The 16,049-nt window shown below is 62.8% G+C and overlaps 2 protein-coding genes across 3 annotated transcripts in view; one reads left to right on the top strand and one right to left on the bottom strand.

The window, feature by feature from the left end:
• The window catches only part of Afap1 (actin filament associated protein 1), a 70,715-nt gene extending 65,944 nt beyond the window's left edge, over window positions 1–4,771 (top strand). For both annotated transcript variants that reach the window (XM_090343872.1, XM_090343871.1), the window contains 3 exons: window positions 746–936; window positions 1,671–1,835; window positions 2,562–4,771. In XM_090343872.1, the coding sequence (XP_090199998.1) occupies window positions 746–936; window positions 1,671–1,835; window positions 2,562–2,588 (383 nt within the window). In that variant the 3' untranslated portion in view covers window positions 2,589–4,771. The remainder of the gene's footprint in view (window positions 1–745; window positions 937–1,670; window positions 1,836–2,561) is intronic.
• Window positions 4,772–7,759: 2,988 nt separating this feature from the next.
• Window positions 7,760–16,049, bottom strand: part of Sorcs2 (sortilin related VPS10 domain containing receptor 2) — a 241,080-nt gene continuing 232,790 nt past the window's right edge. Inside the window, exons 21-27 of the mRNA XM_090343870.1 lie at window positions 15,459–15,582; window positions 14,809–14,921; window positions 13,190–13,315; window positions 11,286–11,385; window positions 10,740–10,842; window positions 9,750–9,853; window positions 7,760–8,503 (exon numbers count right to left, since the gene is read on the bottom strand). Coding sequence (XP_090199996.1) covers window positions 8,439–8,503; window positions 9,750–9,853; window positions 10,740–10,842; window positions 11,286–11,385; window positions 13,190–13,315; window positions 14,809–14,921; window positions 15,459–15,582 — 735 coding nt within the window. The 3' untranslated portion in view covers window positions 7,760–8,438. The remainder of the gene's footprint in view (window positions 8,504–9,749; window positions 9,854–10,739; window positions 10,843–11,285; window positions 11,386–13,189; window positions 13,316–14,808; window positions 14,922–15,458; window positions 15,583–16,049) is intronic.

The following is a 16,049-nucleotide window of genomic DNA, read 5'->3' as shown; positions in this document are numbered from 1 at the left end:
GACCTGACCCAGAGCTAGGCAAGACCCATCTAGATCTACTCTAAACAAGGTCCAGTCCAGACCTAGATGAGATCTGGTGTAGATGTAGCTGACACCAGTCCAGTTCTGGATGAGATCTGGCCTAAAGCAATATCTGGTCTAGATCTAGCTGAGACCTGGGTGAGGCGCCCTCCAGGTCTAGGAGAAACCTAGCCCAGGTCTGGATTCTTCCAGCCCAGGAGGTGAGTGAGGCCAAAGCCTGGGCTTCCAGGTGGCTTCCTGCCCCCTCCCCCCCCCCGCCATCCAGGCTGGGGCCAGTGCATGTGCACATAGCACTCGGAGACCAGGATGCAGTCTGCCTGACCACTTGCTGGGTGGCGACTGGGGTGTGGGGTGGGAGGGTTGGTGCAGGGAAGTGGGGAGTGACTGTGTGGCCAGGCTGCTTGGGGAGGCAGCGTGGAGTAGGGGCAGAGCGGCCTTTCCCAGCCTGGTCTCAGGCCTGCAGCGCTCTGTGGAAGGGCTGCCAGGACAGCGTGGCGGGTCTGGGAGCAGTGTCCGGGCCCTGTGTGTACGTGCCACGCCCTGGACGTGGTGCTGGCCTGTCGGGCAGGCGCAGCGTCTGCTGCCCCAGGCCACTGCGGTGTGAAATGCACTCGTGCCCTGTCCTGCTTGGCCTGACCTCTGGGGCAGATGAGCTGGCAAGGGAAGGGCACGTGTTCTCATGGGGAGGCCCAGGCCTCACGGCCCTCATGTCCCCGTCTCCCAGGCAGGAAGACGCAGGCGGCCCTGGAGGACAAGTTGCGGAGGCTGGAGGAGGAGTGTAAGCAGCGGGAGGCCGAGCGGGTCAGCCTGGAGCTGGAGCTGACCGACGTCCAGGAGAGCCTGAAGAAAGCCCTGGCCGGCGGCGTGACCCTGGGGCTGGCCATCGAGCCCCGGTCGGGCACGTCCAGTCCACAGGTGAGCATCCTGCTGGCTGGCCGTCGAGGCCCCGTCCCAGGACCCCAGGCTTGCCCAGGCCGGACAGCCGGCCCAGCTCACAGCCGTGCGTGGGGAGCGGGGCATGTTTGTGCCTAACTCTGCTGTGTCCTGGATTCACGGACGCTGAGTTTTCTTACCTCTTCACCAAAAGCTTTTTAAAGGGCGGCAGGGCCAGGCAGTGCCCTCAGCGTGGGGCGGGTCTGGCGTGGGGCCCCTGTGGGACCCGATCGTGGGCTAACACGGGTCCAAGCGCCCTCGTGTCTCCAGGCAGTGGCAGTGAGGGCACAGCCCCCAAGAGCAGGAGGGTGGGCTCTGAGTGCAGAATGCAGGCAGGACTCCTGTACACGCCCCACCCCCTCCTCCTCCTCTGTGCCTCAGCCTCCCCCTCATCATCCCCCCATCCCATGCTCAGCCTTCCTCTTCCTCCCTCCCCACTCCCATGTCCTTCCCTTCCTTCTCTCCTGTCCGCCCTCCCTCCCTGAGAGTGGGGCTCTCACTGTCCGTGGTGGCCCTGCTCGTATTCTCATGCCTGTAAGCCATTTCTCCTTGGAGACTCACCACGTTCAAGGCTAGGAGGTGACTGACTCGATGGTCGGCTCTTTCTAAAACGTGCAAGGCCCTGGTCCAGTCCCCCACACTGCAGAGTAAAAAGTGGGTGCAGTGTTTCCTTCTGGGAGACCAGCGGGTACTCACAGGGTCTCTCCCACGGGCAGTCTCCCGGCTTCCGACACCGGACCCTGGAGAACTCGCCCGTCTCCAGCTGTGACACCAGTGACGCCGAGGGCCCACTGCCCGTCAACAGTGCAGCCGTCCTGAAGAAGAGCCGGCCGGCCGTGGGCAGCTCGCCCTGCCGTGGGCATGTGCTGCGAAAGGCCAAGGTGAGTCCTCTGCTGTCCCAGGACGAGGGAGCCAGCACGCATGGGGACCTCCCGCGGGGCTGCCCTGCACTCCCTGTGGTCTCTGCTTAGAGATTACAAGGTCTCAGAGCCCCTGGAGGCTCAGGCAGGAGAGACGGGGCCCTCGGAGCTCCAGGCAGACCCCCCCAGCCTTGGGGACACATCCCAAGGACGTGCACTGGCCAGGTGCTGGGCCAGGTCTGAGCCAAATGCGGGCGAGAGCCCAACGTGGCTTTGCCAAGGGTCTGAGCCACTGCACTGTGAGTGCTTCAGCTGTCCGTCTGTCTGTCTCCCTCCTTCGTTCCCCCAGCCGTGGACACCTCCCCCACCTTGAGGTCTGTTGTATTATGATAAGCCAGTACTGGGGCTTGAGCTCAGAGCCCCTCGTTCCCACTTGGCTTTTTTGCTCAAGGCTGGTGTTCTAGCACAGCTCCCCTTCTGGCTTTTTGCCGGTTAATTAAGAGACAAGAATCGACGGACTTTTCTGCTCAGGCTGGCTTTGATCCTCAGATCTCAGCCTGCTCAGCATGCAGGATTACTGGCGTGAGCCACCATGCCCGTCACAGGGGCCACCTCTGCATCAGGGTGGGCGGCCAGGCACTCACCGTCCTTCACTCCCGAAAGCTCGGGGGTCACAGCTGGCACACTCTGGCCGGATGGCGTCCCACGCGCGTGTTGATGCAGCCGTCCGTCCTTCCTTCCTTCCAGGAGTGGGAGTTGAAGAACGGGACCTAGAGGAAGGCAGGCCACCCTGCGCTGTCAGAGACTACGCACTGCTCCAGCCCCTCTGTGCCTCAGCCACGCTCTCCCACGCCACCCCAGGAATGCAGGGGTCGGCGTGGCCTGGCTGGTGTGCCCGAGACAGAGCTCACCCGTAAGACTTTGTTAAAACACAGAAACAAAAAGAGGAGTGTCGCGCTGTCGTGCAAAGCTCCCGTGCTGGCTGCAGAAGTCATAGCCTGTGACCACTTCAGCCACCTTGACCAGATGCAGCCCGTCCTGGCCTGCAGATAACAGATCTGGAGCCCTGCCAGACCCCAGCCTGCCTGGAGCCGCTGCCCGCTGCCGGCCTCCATGTGCCAGAACCCCAAGGCCACACGTTACCATGTCTGCACCCCATGCCTGGCCCCTCATCCCTGGGGTAAGGCTGGGGTGCTGTGATCGGTCATGTGCTGTGGTCTGTAGGACCTGAGAGCTGCCATTCTTTTTAGCCTGTTTTGGAAAAGCAATCTTTTAACCCCTTGTGGAGCTCCTGGTCCTGCCTTCCCAGTTAGTTTTCATTCTTGTCTCACACGTGCCCTTCCCCTTGGCCTGAGATCCTGCCCCCCACCCCACACGTAGCCTCCCTCCTCTCCCCCTTGGCCTGAAAGGGTAGAACTCACAGCCTCAGGCCTGGGCCATCTTGAGCCTGAGAAGGGCCTTCAAGAGCGCCAGGCCCCTGGACCCGCCCGACCCCCTGGTGACACAGACCCAGGCCCCACTCCTCCCCAGTACCTCTGCCTGCCTCTGTGCTGCAGCCCTGGGCCTCCAGAGGCCATGGACACACAGGAGGCCTGGTTTTGCCTTGTTCTCAGGGGTGCTTTCCAGAACTTTCCACCGCTGTGCGGTGCAGGCCCTCCAGAACCTGGGCTCCCTCGCCAAGGCGGAGAACCTGGGATCTCCACGCAAGGCCAGCCTTTCATCCGCAAGCCAGAATGTTCTCACTACATAGGAACAGGTGGCAGAATGCTGTCTGGCCACCGTCTCCCAGAGGTGCCTTCAGGGCCCACCCTGGACAGCCCAGCCCCCCGTCCGTGTCCTTCAGGGCCAGGTCCGCTCCTAGCACTGGATTTCCAGGCCCACAGCTGCCTTTGGTTTTCTTCAGAAGCAGGAGAGTGGTGGCTGGAGTGCCGGAAGCTCATAGCAGCCCTGGACACTTGAATTCGTTGCAAAGCCATGAGCCAGGAACCCTCTTGGCTCTCGAGGGGTTGGCTGCCAGTCTGCAGCCCCACCCACAGGGCACTGCCCACCAGCGTTTACTGTTGTCCCTTCTCCCCAGCAGCCCATGCAGGGGTGCCAGGCGGGAGTGAGTGCCATGGGAAGAGCTCTTTGGCCCTCCCTGGTTTCTGAGACCTCTGTGAGTCTGTGAAACCGTGAGTCCTTTCTGCCTTCAGGTCCAGGCTTCTAGGCCGAGCCAGTCAGCAGACTGCTTTGCCACGAGAGCTGTCCCCAGCTTTGATGGTGTCCGTGTGGGCTCCTGGCATGGCCCTTTCGTGTTTAAAACCCCTGTCTGGTAATACACCCCCGTCAGGGGCAGTGTGGGTGCGGGCAGCCGGCGAGGGCAGCAAGGACAGGTTCTCACTGCACCTCCTCGCCTGCCCACATTGCCTTGTCATTTATAGATTGGATCAGAAAGGTCGTTTAGAAAACATTTGCTTTCAAAATAAGTTATTTATTTGTATATGTTCAATATATAGTTTTAATTTATATCTGTACATACGGTGTACGTACAGGGAGCCCACTGGGGTTCTGTTGGCCATCTCAGCCTGGCTGCAGCTCTGGACAGCCAGTGGGCAGAGGGCAGGTCCAGTCCTGCCCCGGGCGGGTTTCCGTGGAAGTACTGCCGCTCACCACTGCCCGTCGCCCCTGCGCCCCGCCTTTCTGTGGGCTTGCTCTGGCTATCCTTCGGAAGGATGTCCTCGACTTGTCTTACATTTCCTGGAAACTCACCAGCCCTTTGCATAGGAACAGACCGCTTTGGTCCCCAGCCTGCACGCAGACTCGAGCCCTCACTGTCGCTTTGTCTCTGTGAGCTACAGGGTGACCAGAAGGGTCAGCTGTGTTGTCCCAGATGTATAGACCTACCAGGTGGGATCTTTCAGAACCCTTCCTCTGGGACCCATGTGACCCCCTGCCAGCTGTAGGTCCAAGTCCCCCCCCCCCCCCCGCCCCATGCATTGTCTAAGACGCCCAGCCCAGGTGTCCACAAGGTGTCTCCCTTGTCCTGTCTCCGAGTCACCACTCACCCAGCCGACCTTGAAGTCTGTGCACTTGTGCCGCCACTGGAACCCGTGGGCAGGATTTCAAGGACAGCTTTGAGGGGAGGGCTGGGCACTGGCCATGGGCAAAGCTCACAGCCACATGCCCTTTCCAAAAGACCAAGCCGGCAAGACCCTCCCTGGGGAGATGCAGCTTTTGTCCCCGGTCCCCAGTTTCATCAGCTACAAGGCACAAATGGCCACTTTCCTGCCAAAGGGGGGGGGCCCTGCCTGGCACAGGAGTTACCGTGAGGGGGGGCAGGAGAGGCCTTGGAGGGGCGGGGTGGGGGAGGGGCAGCAGTTTGCAGCTGTGTGTGGAGAAGGTATCAGGAGAGCCACCTCCCTCCGTGTCCCCTCCCCTTCCCGCCGCCACAGGCCATGCATGAGATGGTGCTGGCTGGTGTTGACATGGTAAAAAGCCGGGCCTGCCTCTTGGTTTTTTTTTGTTGTTGTTTGTTTTTTCTCCTTCTTTCCCAAAATCATTTTCGAATGGAAGCAGCGACTTGAGATTCATGACGCAGTTTTTCCGAGACCATTATTTTGTTCCTGTTGTTTCTTTGTTCGTCCCACTGGGCGCTGGAGCCATACTGTGAACTAAACTGAGCATTGAAAATGTCCACACGGTGCCCCGGCAGAGGCCACTTAGCCCTGTGTGGCCCGCGCAGGCCCAGCGCAGGCAGAGAGGCCTGCGCGGAAACCCCAGCCTGGCGTCCCGTGCATGTCCCTGCTGCAGGGCAGGCATTCCAGAATGGGGTCAGGACGACCACAATTCCCGGGGACCAGAGCGCGGTGAGGGAGATCATCTTTGTAATTAATTCTCTACCGAGAAGGGAAATACTCTGCATGGTGACACCAGCTTTTCCTTTACAGACATTCAGAATACATTGACCAAGGCTGTCTGTTGTAAAATGTTTTCATGGTCAGAATGTAATTATTTCCTGATTGTATTTAAAAAAAAAAAACAAAAACTAAAGTCATATTTAAAATTCTTTTTGAAAGAAGCTGGCAAAGAAAGAGGAGAGATTTTTTAATTATTATTATTATTATTAAATATGTTGGTAGAACCCATTAGGAAAAAAACCTGTAAATATGTTTTGAGTGTGTTTCTCACTGTATTTAATTCATAAGGGACAGAGTTTTATGAAGAGATTGCCATGGAGACACTAATTTTCAACCATTAACCCCCGTTTATAGTCTCCCTTTTACTACTTGAGTTTTCTACAGTTTTACATTTGTAGCCTCTGACCGGCGCCCTTTGGTGCGACCACCCATTTATGTATTCTTAATAAAACTGCCACGTGGACCAGGCCTTGGCATCTTCCTTATGTGACTCGTGCTGCAGACTGCGGTGTCCTGGAGGGCGGGGAGGGGGGGTGGAGGGCACTGGGTGGGAGGGGGCTTGACAGGGTGGCAGCACTTTGGGAGACAGAGGAAGAACTTTCCTGGAGCCATTTCAGCTGTGTGCTGTTTTCTTGTGTTCTGTGCCAGTCCTGAGGCTTGATCTCCTCAGGCCTAGGTGCTGTCCGGGCTTTTTTGTGCCATTGGAGCCAAAGCTTTGCTTCTGGGGGTGGGGGGGTGAGGAGGTGGAGGTGAAAGGCACAGCCTCCCCTGGGACCAGAAGCACCCAGCAGGTGGCACTGCCTGCCTCCTCCCTCCTCCTAGGGGCCGCCCTGTCCCTCACCTGCCTAAACCTTCAGACACTCAGCCCTGGCTTGCCTGCTGTCTTCAAAATAAGGCGCAGTGGCTCACGTTCATTTAACCATTGTTAAAAGCATCACAAATGATTTATTGATTTTTTTAAAAAGGAAAAACAAGGAAGAGCGCGTTGCTTGTTATGTGCATATGCCAGGAGGCGCCTGCCCGCCCGCCCGCCGACCCAGTAGGTGGCATGGGGCCCCGGGTGACACCGGTGGGTCCTGGCTGGACACCCCCCGCTGTGCAGTTGGGGGAGGGGGCTCAGGTGCTACGTGGTTCCCAGGCTCCAGATCCAGGGGGAAACCCACACAATAATGAAGGGAAGACCCTGCCGGAACCGCGTTGAGAACTAGCTGAGTGGTCACGGGGCCGGATACGCCGTCAGTCACCCCCAGGCCGGGAGGGCTGTGTGGCACGCTCCCCGGTGGCCAGGGACCGTGGGCTTGGACTTTGTTCCGTGTGTCTCTGCAGTGAGTTGGGGGGCGGGAGGCGGGGGGTGGGGACTGGCGCCCACCACCTTCACAGAGCCTGTGGCAAAGGCTTTAACAGGCACTGGGTCCTTGAACCCTGCACCTCAGCAAGGAAAATGGTGGCCTGTAAGGCCACTCTGGAAGCCCAGGGGCCTCAGGCAGTCAGTGGACTGCAAGAGGAGAGCCTGGGGGCCCCACGGCCTGGCTGTGCGTCTGCTCTGCCCTCCACCCCCAAGTTAACCTGGGTCCATAGGGCCTAGGTACCGGGGCCGTCCTTTCCACAGGGCCCAGTGCCCCGGCCCCGGCAGAGCCCCGATGGGAGGGTTCGTCTCTGGGCGATAGGATGGACAGGGAGATGACCCCAAGCTGCAGGGTCAGTGCTGGCCTGGAGGTTACGGGCCCAGGCTCTGGCTTGGTCCCCAGTCCAGCCCAGTGGAGGCTGGAGGAGAGGCCTGCGGGGAGGGGACTGACTTCATGATTCAAGGCAAAAGGTGAACTGTCCTGCTGTCTCTCTGTAGTACTGCACTCGGTCCCTGACCCCAGGCAGCCGTGAGCGGGCACCACCCCGGAGGAGAGCCCAGGGCCCGTCCCCAGGCTGGCCTGCCATGTCTTCACCCTGCCTCCACCTCTCTGAGTGCCCTTTTCACCGTGGGGAGCCGCAGCAGCTCTGCCATCCACACGTCCCCGGCTCCCTTCTCCACGGGTCCTGAAGCAGGCGGGAAGCACAGCTTGCCAGACTGGGACGCATCATGGAGGGGGTTGTGATGGCGCCTCCCGCTGGCAGCCTGGAGGACTGTGGGACGAGACCCCTCTGCCCACCACGCCTCCGGGGAAAGCCAGGGAGCTCTGGCCTGTATAGAAGAGGGGATTGGATTCCCCGTGGCTACTGCTTAGCTTAACCGTTAAACGTGACCTGAACGCAAAGGGCTACCTGGAGAGGTATTTACACGATCTGTTTGACAAGAAGAGGGACAGTGGAGGGCCTGGGGGTTGGTGTTGGGTGGCCTGGCTTACGGGACTCTGGAAAGCCTGCAGCAAGGACAGGAGCCACAGGGCAGAGGTTGAATCCCCAGAGCCCAGCCAGCCCAGCGTCCTTGCCCCAGGCTCAGGACCCAGCAGCCTTGGCCAGGAGAAGTCCGGCTTCAGCTGGGCAGCAAGTCGGAGTTGCCGGGGTGGTATGAGCAGGGACCAGGGCCAGAGGCAGGGGCGGGGCATTGGTGGCACCACAGGCTGGTCCAGGTGTCCAGGAGCCGCCCTCCCTGGCTTCCTGGGGTGTCTGGGGCTGGCGGCTGGAGGAGGTGCCTTCGCGGAGGTGTCCATGGGGACATCCCTGCAGCATGGGGACATCCCTGCAGCGGCATCCGTGGTCCTTCGTCCTCCGTGGGGAGACGGTGGTCCACCCATCAGCTCACCAGGTAGCTGTGCATCTCCCGAGAGTTGATGCTCAGGACCACGCCCGAGTGGTTGCCTAGGCAACAGAAGACAGACACGGCTGTGAGCACTGCCCCTCACCTGGGGACAGCAGGAGGCAGGCCGTGTGCGGACGTGAGCGAAGCAGGTGAGCGGTGGGCGCCAGCAGTGCCTCAGCCGTGCCGAGTGTGGGCCAGGGACCCCGCCGTCCGCCATAGTGACCGAGGGGTGGGTGCGTAGTGACCTCACAAGCCGTGGACCGGAGTGCTGAGGTGAGGCCCCACTGACCTGAGTGGGGGAGACCCCCTGGCATCCGCAGCAGGGGGTTGTGGGAGGGGCTGAGGCTGTTCCCCCTCCTGGCAGCTGCTGCTGCAGAGCCAGAGAGGAGACAGGGTGATGTCAGTCAAGGGGCGGGGCCAGAGAGGGGTGTGTGTGGTGATGTCAGTCAAGGGGCGGGGCCAGAGAGGGGTGTGGTGATGTCAGTCAAGGGGCGGGGCCAGAGAGGGGTGTGTGTGGTGATGTCAGTCAAGGGGTGGGGCCAGAGAGGGGTGTGGTGATGTCAGTCAAGGGGCGGGGCCAGAGAGGGGTGTGTGTGGTGATGTCAGTCAAGGGGTGGGGCCAGAGAGGGGTGTGGTGATGTCAGTCAAGGGGCGGGGCCAGAGAGGGGTGTGTGTGGTGATGTCAGTCAAGGGGCGGGGCCAGAGAGGGTGTGTGTGGTGATGTCAGTCAAGGGGCGGAGCCAGAGGGGGTGTGGTGATGTCAGTCAAGTGGCCCCAGTTTGGGACCAGAGCCGGTAGGGGCCAGTGGCCCAGGGCTGCTGGGTGGAACCCATCTCCTCATCTACCTGGTAGGCTCCCCTCCCAGGCAGCACAGGCCAGCCACAGCTGGGAGAAGCTGGCAACAGGCCATGCCGCTGCTTGAGCGCGGAAACCTGCCTGGCATTGTCTCTGTGGGCACCGCAGGGGTGGGGAGGAGTGTGGAGGCAAACAGTAGAGTGCTGCGCAGTGTGTGTGTGCGTGTGTGTGCGTGTGTGTGTGTAAGAAAGAGAAACAGACAGACAGACGGAGACCGGGGAGGACAACTCGGGGAATTGGTACTTTCAGTCTTCATCCTCGCTCCTCTGTGGAGCCGCATGACTGGCAAGCCCTGGGGACAGTGCCCACAGCTTCTGCCTGGCACTGCTTCCGTGGACTGGGGTCCTGCAGGCACAGCCAGCTGGCCCCATGGCCCTGGGCCCCCCCGCAGCCCGAGCAGGGGAGCTGGAGCCCCGTGGGCAGCCGCAGGCTGCGTGTCCCAGCGCCTACCCTGAATGGCGCCCTGGGCGTCCTCGCTGTGGCTCACGGGACTGGTCATCTCCTGCTCCTTCTCATTGTGCATCTGGGCATACACAGTCCTGCCCGGGCGTTTCCTGCAGGGCAGAGACAGCCTCCCAGCTGGTGTGCAGGGCACGGGCACAGGACTCCACAGAGGACTGCCCCTGGTGCGGCGCCCTGCTGTCCCCTCCCTGGGCCCCGGCAGGTGCTCTGAGCTGCCGTCCCCTCCCTGGGCCCTGGCAGGTGCTCTGAGCTGCCGTCCCCTCCCTGGGCCCTGGCAGGTGCTCTGAGCTGCCGTCCCCTCCCTCTGCAGATGTGTCTGGTCATCCACTTTGCCTCCCAGCCCCTGGTGGTTGGGGAAGTGACCCGGAGCAAGGCCCAGCCCCTAGGCTGAGAGGACCCAGGTAGCCTCAGCTTCCCCACGAAGAGGGACAGGGACGCAGGGCTTCGGCCACTCCAGCAGGGATGGCGGGGGTTCTGGAGCTGGGCTCTGAGACCCCATTTCCCACGGGCCTGGGGGTCAGATGCAGGGGGAGGCACCACTGAGGTAGAGGCATGAGGCCCGGGTGGCCTGCAGGGCGGCGAGCGCCTCTGGGAGTTTGGAACTCAGGGAAGACCACAGCCTGGCCGGGGGTCCCACTCCGCTGCCCAGGAAACTCAAGCGCTGCCTGAGGCGTCCCCTCCTCCCGGAAGCTCCAGAGCAGCCAGGCTCCCATCACCCCTGCCAGTCCAACGTGCACCAAAGTCGGCAGAAAAGGGGTCTCCTGGGGTGGCCTGCAGTCCAGGCCCCCGGGGCTGCCATGGCCCACACAGAAGGGGCTCCCGGGGGAGGGTGGTGTCCCTCTGTCCCTGGGGACCACGGTGGCAGAGCCGGGAAGGGAACCTCACACGCTGTGTGCCCCCAACCCCAAGAGCCTGCCAGAAGCCGCGGCTGCTGCCTGCCCTCCCGGGGACCACGGAGGCGAGCGGAGCTGGCCTTGCCTTTTGAACTTGTAGAGGATGAATGCTGCCACCGCAAACAGCCCGACGACAAAGACCACCACTGCCGCCCAGTAGCCGCCACCGCCGCCCAGCCTCTGGGGATCTGCAAGTAGAGCAGTGAGGGGACAGCGGTGGCTGGGACAGGACAGTGAGGGGACAGTGAGGGTGTCCCATGGGGACATGGCTGCTCTGGATGGAGGCTGTCCCCCGCCCAGGGCTGCTGAGCAGGGCTGCAGCCGCTCCTCTCCAGCCAGGCTTGCTGTGTGCCGTGACTGGACCCCCGTGGGCGGGGCCCTCTGCCTGTCACGGGGAGGGATGGCCATGGGGACCAGGGCAGGGGTCATCTGAGGTCCAGAGCACGCTTGCTGGAGGGGACATGGGGACAGCCGGTCCCCAGCTGGGCTGGCTGGGGAGCAGTGAGTCTAATTGGAGACTGCCCAGCCGGAAGGCTGCACGGCAGGTGACCCGGGGCACTGCCCAGCCACGCCTGGGGTCCCAGGACCGGGCTGCACCCCTCCGCCCCCGGGTCCCCGCGGGGCCTCTCACCCGGGTCTGTCTCCCGCAGGGCCACCAGCACGCGGAGCCCCCCTCGCACGGGGAAGCTGACCTTGCGGGCGCCAAGCACCTGCTGGATGGCCGCCACTCTCTGAAAGCAGAGGAGAGAAGGGTTCCTCAGGGCCCCGGGAGCAGGGGCTGGGCCAGGGGCCGGGAAGCACCACGACCCCAGGGCCCTTGTGTCCTCGCGCCTGGGGAAGGAAGCTGCCCGTTAGCATTCACCCTGGGGGGGCACCACTGGCATGGGAGACAGGGACGCAGGTGTGGGCATGCGAAGGTGGGGAACTCGGGGTGCAGCATTGGCAGTCAGGGAGGGCTTCCGGGAGGAGGAGGCTGAGGAGCAGCAGGGAGGTCAGGACAGGTGGCTCACGCGGGCGTAGCCTCCACCTGACCTGGGCCAGGAGGGGCTGGGCTGCGGAATCTGGGGCTACCTGGGTGGGCACGGTCGGGTTTGTGGACCTTGAGGAACCCTTCTTGGGGACCTTGACAGGGGAAAGGCGCCTGCACACAGTAGGGCTCTTCCAGCTCCTCTCTGCCCTCCCTGCATTTCTGTATGCCAGTCGCCATCCAGGGTTTGACCAGGAGACCCAGCTGCTGGCCCATGCCAGCCGGCCCTGTGTGTCTGGGCCCCTGGGACTCTGACTTAGCCAGGCTGCCTGGATGGACCCCAAAACCTGGTGGCCACAGGCCAAAGGTCACTTCCGCCCCCCCCCAACGTCCTCCGTGGAGGGGTGGGAATGGCTGGTCTTCACCTGTGCCTTAGGAAAGGGCCTGAAAGGCGGTGGCCTGCACACCACACACCGCATGCTGCCACCAGCTAGCAGCTGGCAGAGGCTCTGAGCACCGGCCCACTCTCCATTGTCCAGGGGGGCTGGGGTTCAGGGGAGCCAGTTGTCCAGAGCTTCTCAGGGACAATGGTGATAAGAAGGTTGCCCAGCGGATGGCGTCCTCGACGCTTCCCCTGCGCCATCGGGCACGTGAGGTCCCAGGAAGCTCAGGTGAGGTCTGAGATGGGCGGGGTCAGCCGTCCTCCGTGCGCCCTGTGGTCTCCACACTTCTCCCAATCGTGAGGTGGGGGAGGCATCTCGTGAGGTCTCAGGGCACGTTTCCTCGGGGAGGAGGGATGGGCCGTCCTCGTCTTGACCCCGTGGGCCTTCCGTGTGTCGGCATCCTGGCCGTCACCAGCTGTCACTGCGTCATTTGCTTTCCTGCCATGGAGCTGAGCTCCTGACCTGGGGATGTGGCGCTGTGTGGAGTGTGTGGTCCTCTGTCCTTCTCCCCCTGCCGGGAGCCGCTCTCAGTGAAATTCCACGTGTCCACGCTGCCGGGGTGGCCTGCAGGCCGGGTCACAGCTGTTGTTTCCAGTGTGGGCATTTCCGTGCCGCACTTCTTGCCAGCTGTGCGGCTGACTGGCCGAGGACCGCTGGACTTTTGTCCCCACGCTTGGTATGGGCCACCTTTTGACTCTGGCCACCCCACTGGGCGCAGGGACTTTGATTCCCCCCCTGAGTCCCTGTCCCACAGCTGGCACATGGGTGCCCGGACCCTCCGGTCCCTGCTGCTATGTGGCATGGCGGATGCCTGCTGCCTGCACGGAGGTCGGGCTCCTGGATCCCATCTCCAGCTGTCTTCTCAGCACTACTCACCTGGGTTTCCCAGCATCCCTTATGGCTCAGTGGAGGCCACGTGACCAGCTCCAGCCAATGATCTAGGAGATCCCGCCCCCCGCCCCTCCATGACCTCCCAAGGGGAGGGGGTGCAGCAGGTGTCCAGCGACCCCCTCAGACCACGGCAGGGGGAACACGAGGGATGGGCCACAGGGGGTGTCCCAGAGAGTTTGTGTGGCCCCCTTGGGGCACTCCTGGGTGGGACCTGGTGTCCAGGGCAGGACTTGCCTTGTCACCAGCCAGGCTCCTCTTCCTTGTGGGCCGGGGAGGGGGCAGGAGCAGGTACAGGTCGGCCAGGGTGGGCAGCCCGGGCCTCACGACAGTCAGCAGCAGCTCCTCGGGGATGCTGGTCTCCTGCAGGGACAGAGGGACACGTCCTTACTGCATCCCTGCCATGACCTGGCCCCAGAACACTTCTCCATGCCCGTACATCCTGCTCATGCGCCCGGCAAGATGCCCTGTCCCTGCACATCATGCAGCTGGTCCCCAAACCCCAGTGCCCTTCTCTGCCTTCTGCCCTCAGCCCTGCTGGGTTCAGGGGCACGGACACCACCCACCTCCCTCTCCACATCTACCACTCCCGCCCAGCTCTCATGATGAGCAGGTCCCGCCCTGGCTCTCATGTCCCGCCCTGGCTCTCATGTCCCGCCCTGGCTCTCATGTCCCGCCCTGGCTCTCATGTCCTGCCCTGGCTCTCATGTCCCGCCCCGGCTCTCATGATGGGCAGATCCCGCCCTGGCTCTCATGTCCCGCCCTGGCTCTCATGTCCCGCCCTGCTCTCATGATGGGCAGGTCCCGCCCTGGCTCTCATGTCCCGCCCTGGCTCTCATGTCCCGCCCTGGCTCTCATGTCCCGCCCCGGCTCTCATGATGGGCAGGTCCCGCCCTAGCTCTCATGTCCCGCCCTGGCTCTCATGTCCCGCCCTGGCTCTCATGTCCTGCCCTGGCTCTCATGTCCCGCCCCAGCTCTCATGATGGGCAGGTCCCGCCCTAGCTCTCATGTCCCGCCCTGGCTCTCATGTCCCGCCCCAGCTCTCATGATGGGCAGGTCCCGCCCTAGCTCTCATGTCCCGCCCTGGCTCTCATGTCCCGCCCCGGCTCTCATGATGGGCAGGTCCCGCCCTAGCTCTCATGTCCTGCCCTGGCTCTCATGTCCCGCCCTGCTCTCATGATGGGCAGATCCCGCCCTGGCTCTCATGTCCCGCCCTGGCTCTCATGTCCTGCCCTGGCTCTCATGTCCCGCCCTGCTCTCATGATGGGCAGGTCCTGCTCTGGCTCTCATGTCCCGCCCCGGCTCTCATGATGGGCAGGTCCCGCCCTGGCTGCTGCCCTGCAGATGTTTGGGTAATACCACTCCTCACCTAGCATTCAGGCTCTGCTGGCCCCGCTGCCTCCCTCTTCCTGCTCCCTTTTCTGGTCTATCCCCAGACACACATATCTACGCACACACACGCAAACCTGCGTGTACCCACACATTCCTGAGCAGCCCCCGGGAACCCTCAGATTCTCCGTCCGCTGCGTTTGGTAAACGTCTACTTATCCTTCCTCGACCCAGACCACTTTACCAGCATTCTGCCTGGTCAGGGTGGGGCTCAGCCTACACAGCCTTGGGGACCCTACGAGGACTGGCCCCCTCCCCCTGCCGCCCTGCCTTTGTCTGTTTGCGGCGAGGCCCCCAGGGTGCTGGGCATGTCCAGTCTCGCCTGCCTCCAGGGTCTGGCTCGGGAGAAGGGCACTCAGCAGGCTAAGATGACCGAAGGACAGTGACTCCCGCGCTGTGCACGGACGGGCGGTCCTGTCCTGCCGTCCAGATGCCTGCCCATGGCCCGCAGCCCCGGGAGAGGGTACCTTAGAGAGCACGCGAGTGACCACCAGGCCCACGTCCTCCCTCCACTCGGGAGTGTTGGGGTTGTAGCTGTCCAGGTCCTGGGAAAACTGCAGGGGGACCACCTGGAACTGATCTGGACGAAGGCAAAGCCAGGAGGCGCTCCGGTCAGCCGTGGCCAGCGGCTCTGAGCCCGCCAGGCCCAGCCCGAGGTGACCTTCCGGTGCAGGCCGGAGGGGACGGGTCTGTGTTTGGAAATTGATTCCCTCCGGTGCCCAGCCTCGCCCGGGGGTCCCCAGCCACAGGGCTAGCCACCACGAGGCTGGCCTCATTCCACGCTGCGCCACCGGCTGCCGCTGGACTCTCCCCAACGTCCTCAGAGCGTTCAGGTAGACACAGCAGGAGCCCCACAGCTAAACGGGGGCTTCTCTGCTGGCCCCCGCCCCACCATGACGCAGCAGGACTCGAGGGACAGTGTTTGTTAGCTGCACCGTGTGACCCAGTGGCCAGGGCAGCCCCCACAGCCCTGCGGGGGGATGGAGCCGAGACCTCCCCTGGGACAGAGGCTCCCGCCATGGCGGGCCTGACAGTCAGGTCACTAGCGGGCAGATGTGGCCACACTGGGGGCAGTGGCGTCGTGGTGAGTCTGTGGGGTCTCACACTGGGGACTCACCCAGCACGCGGATGACCCTGGAGTCCTGCAGCACCGAGTTCCCACAGGCGGCCTGCACGGTCACACGCACGTCCCCCGCGTCAGGGAAGCGCGTCGCCATCCGGTTCTCCAGGGAGATGAGGGGCTGTGGGCACAGGGGACTCAGGCCTGGCAGGGCAGGGGCTCTGCGGGCACAAGGCCAGTGCACTCCCCTTGTTCCCCCTGGGTGGACTGAGGTGAGAGCAGATTCAAAGCCCAGGGAGGAAGCGGGAAGAGAGGGAGGGAGAGAAGGAGGAGGGAAGAGAGGGAGGGAGGGAGGAGGAGGGGGAGAGGGGGAAGAGAGAGGGGCAGCAGGGGAAGAGGGAGGGAACGAGGGGAAGAGCAGGGGGGAGAAGGGAGGGAAGGAGGGAAGGAAAACTGAAAGGAGAGTGGTACAGAAAGGCAAGAGGGAAGGAGGGAGGCAAAACAGGGAAGGACGGAGGGAAAAGAGGCAATGAGGGAGGACAGAGGGAAGGAGGGAGGAAGGGAGGGAGGAAGGGGAGGAAGGAGGAGGGGCCCCAAACAGATACCCAGGAAATTCAGGCCAGGTCCCTCTCAGAGACCCAGGAGCGG

This window comes from Megascapheus bottae, chromosome 13 (assembly GCF_031878675.1).
Source record: "Megascapheus bottae isolate mThoBot1 chromosome 13, mThoBot2.hap1, whole genome shotgun sequence".
In the NCBI taxonomy this organism is placed as follows: Eukaryota; Metazoa; Chordata; class Mammalia; order Rodentia; family Geomyidae; genus Megascapheus; species Megascapheus bottae.
This window is presented reverse-complemented; position numbering and strand designations above follow the sequence as displayed.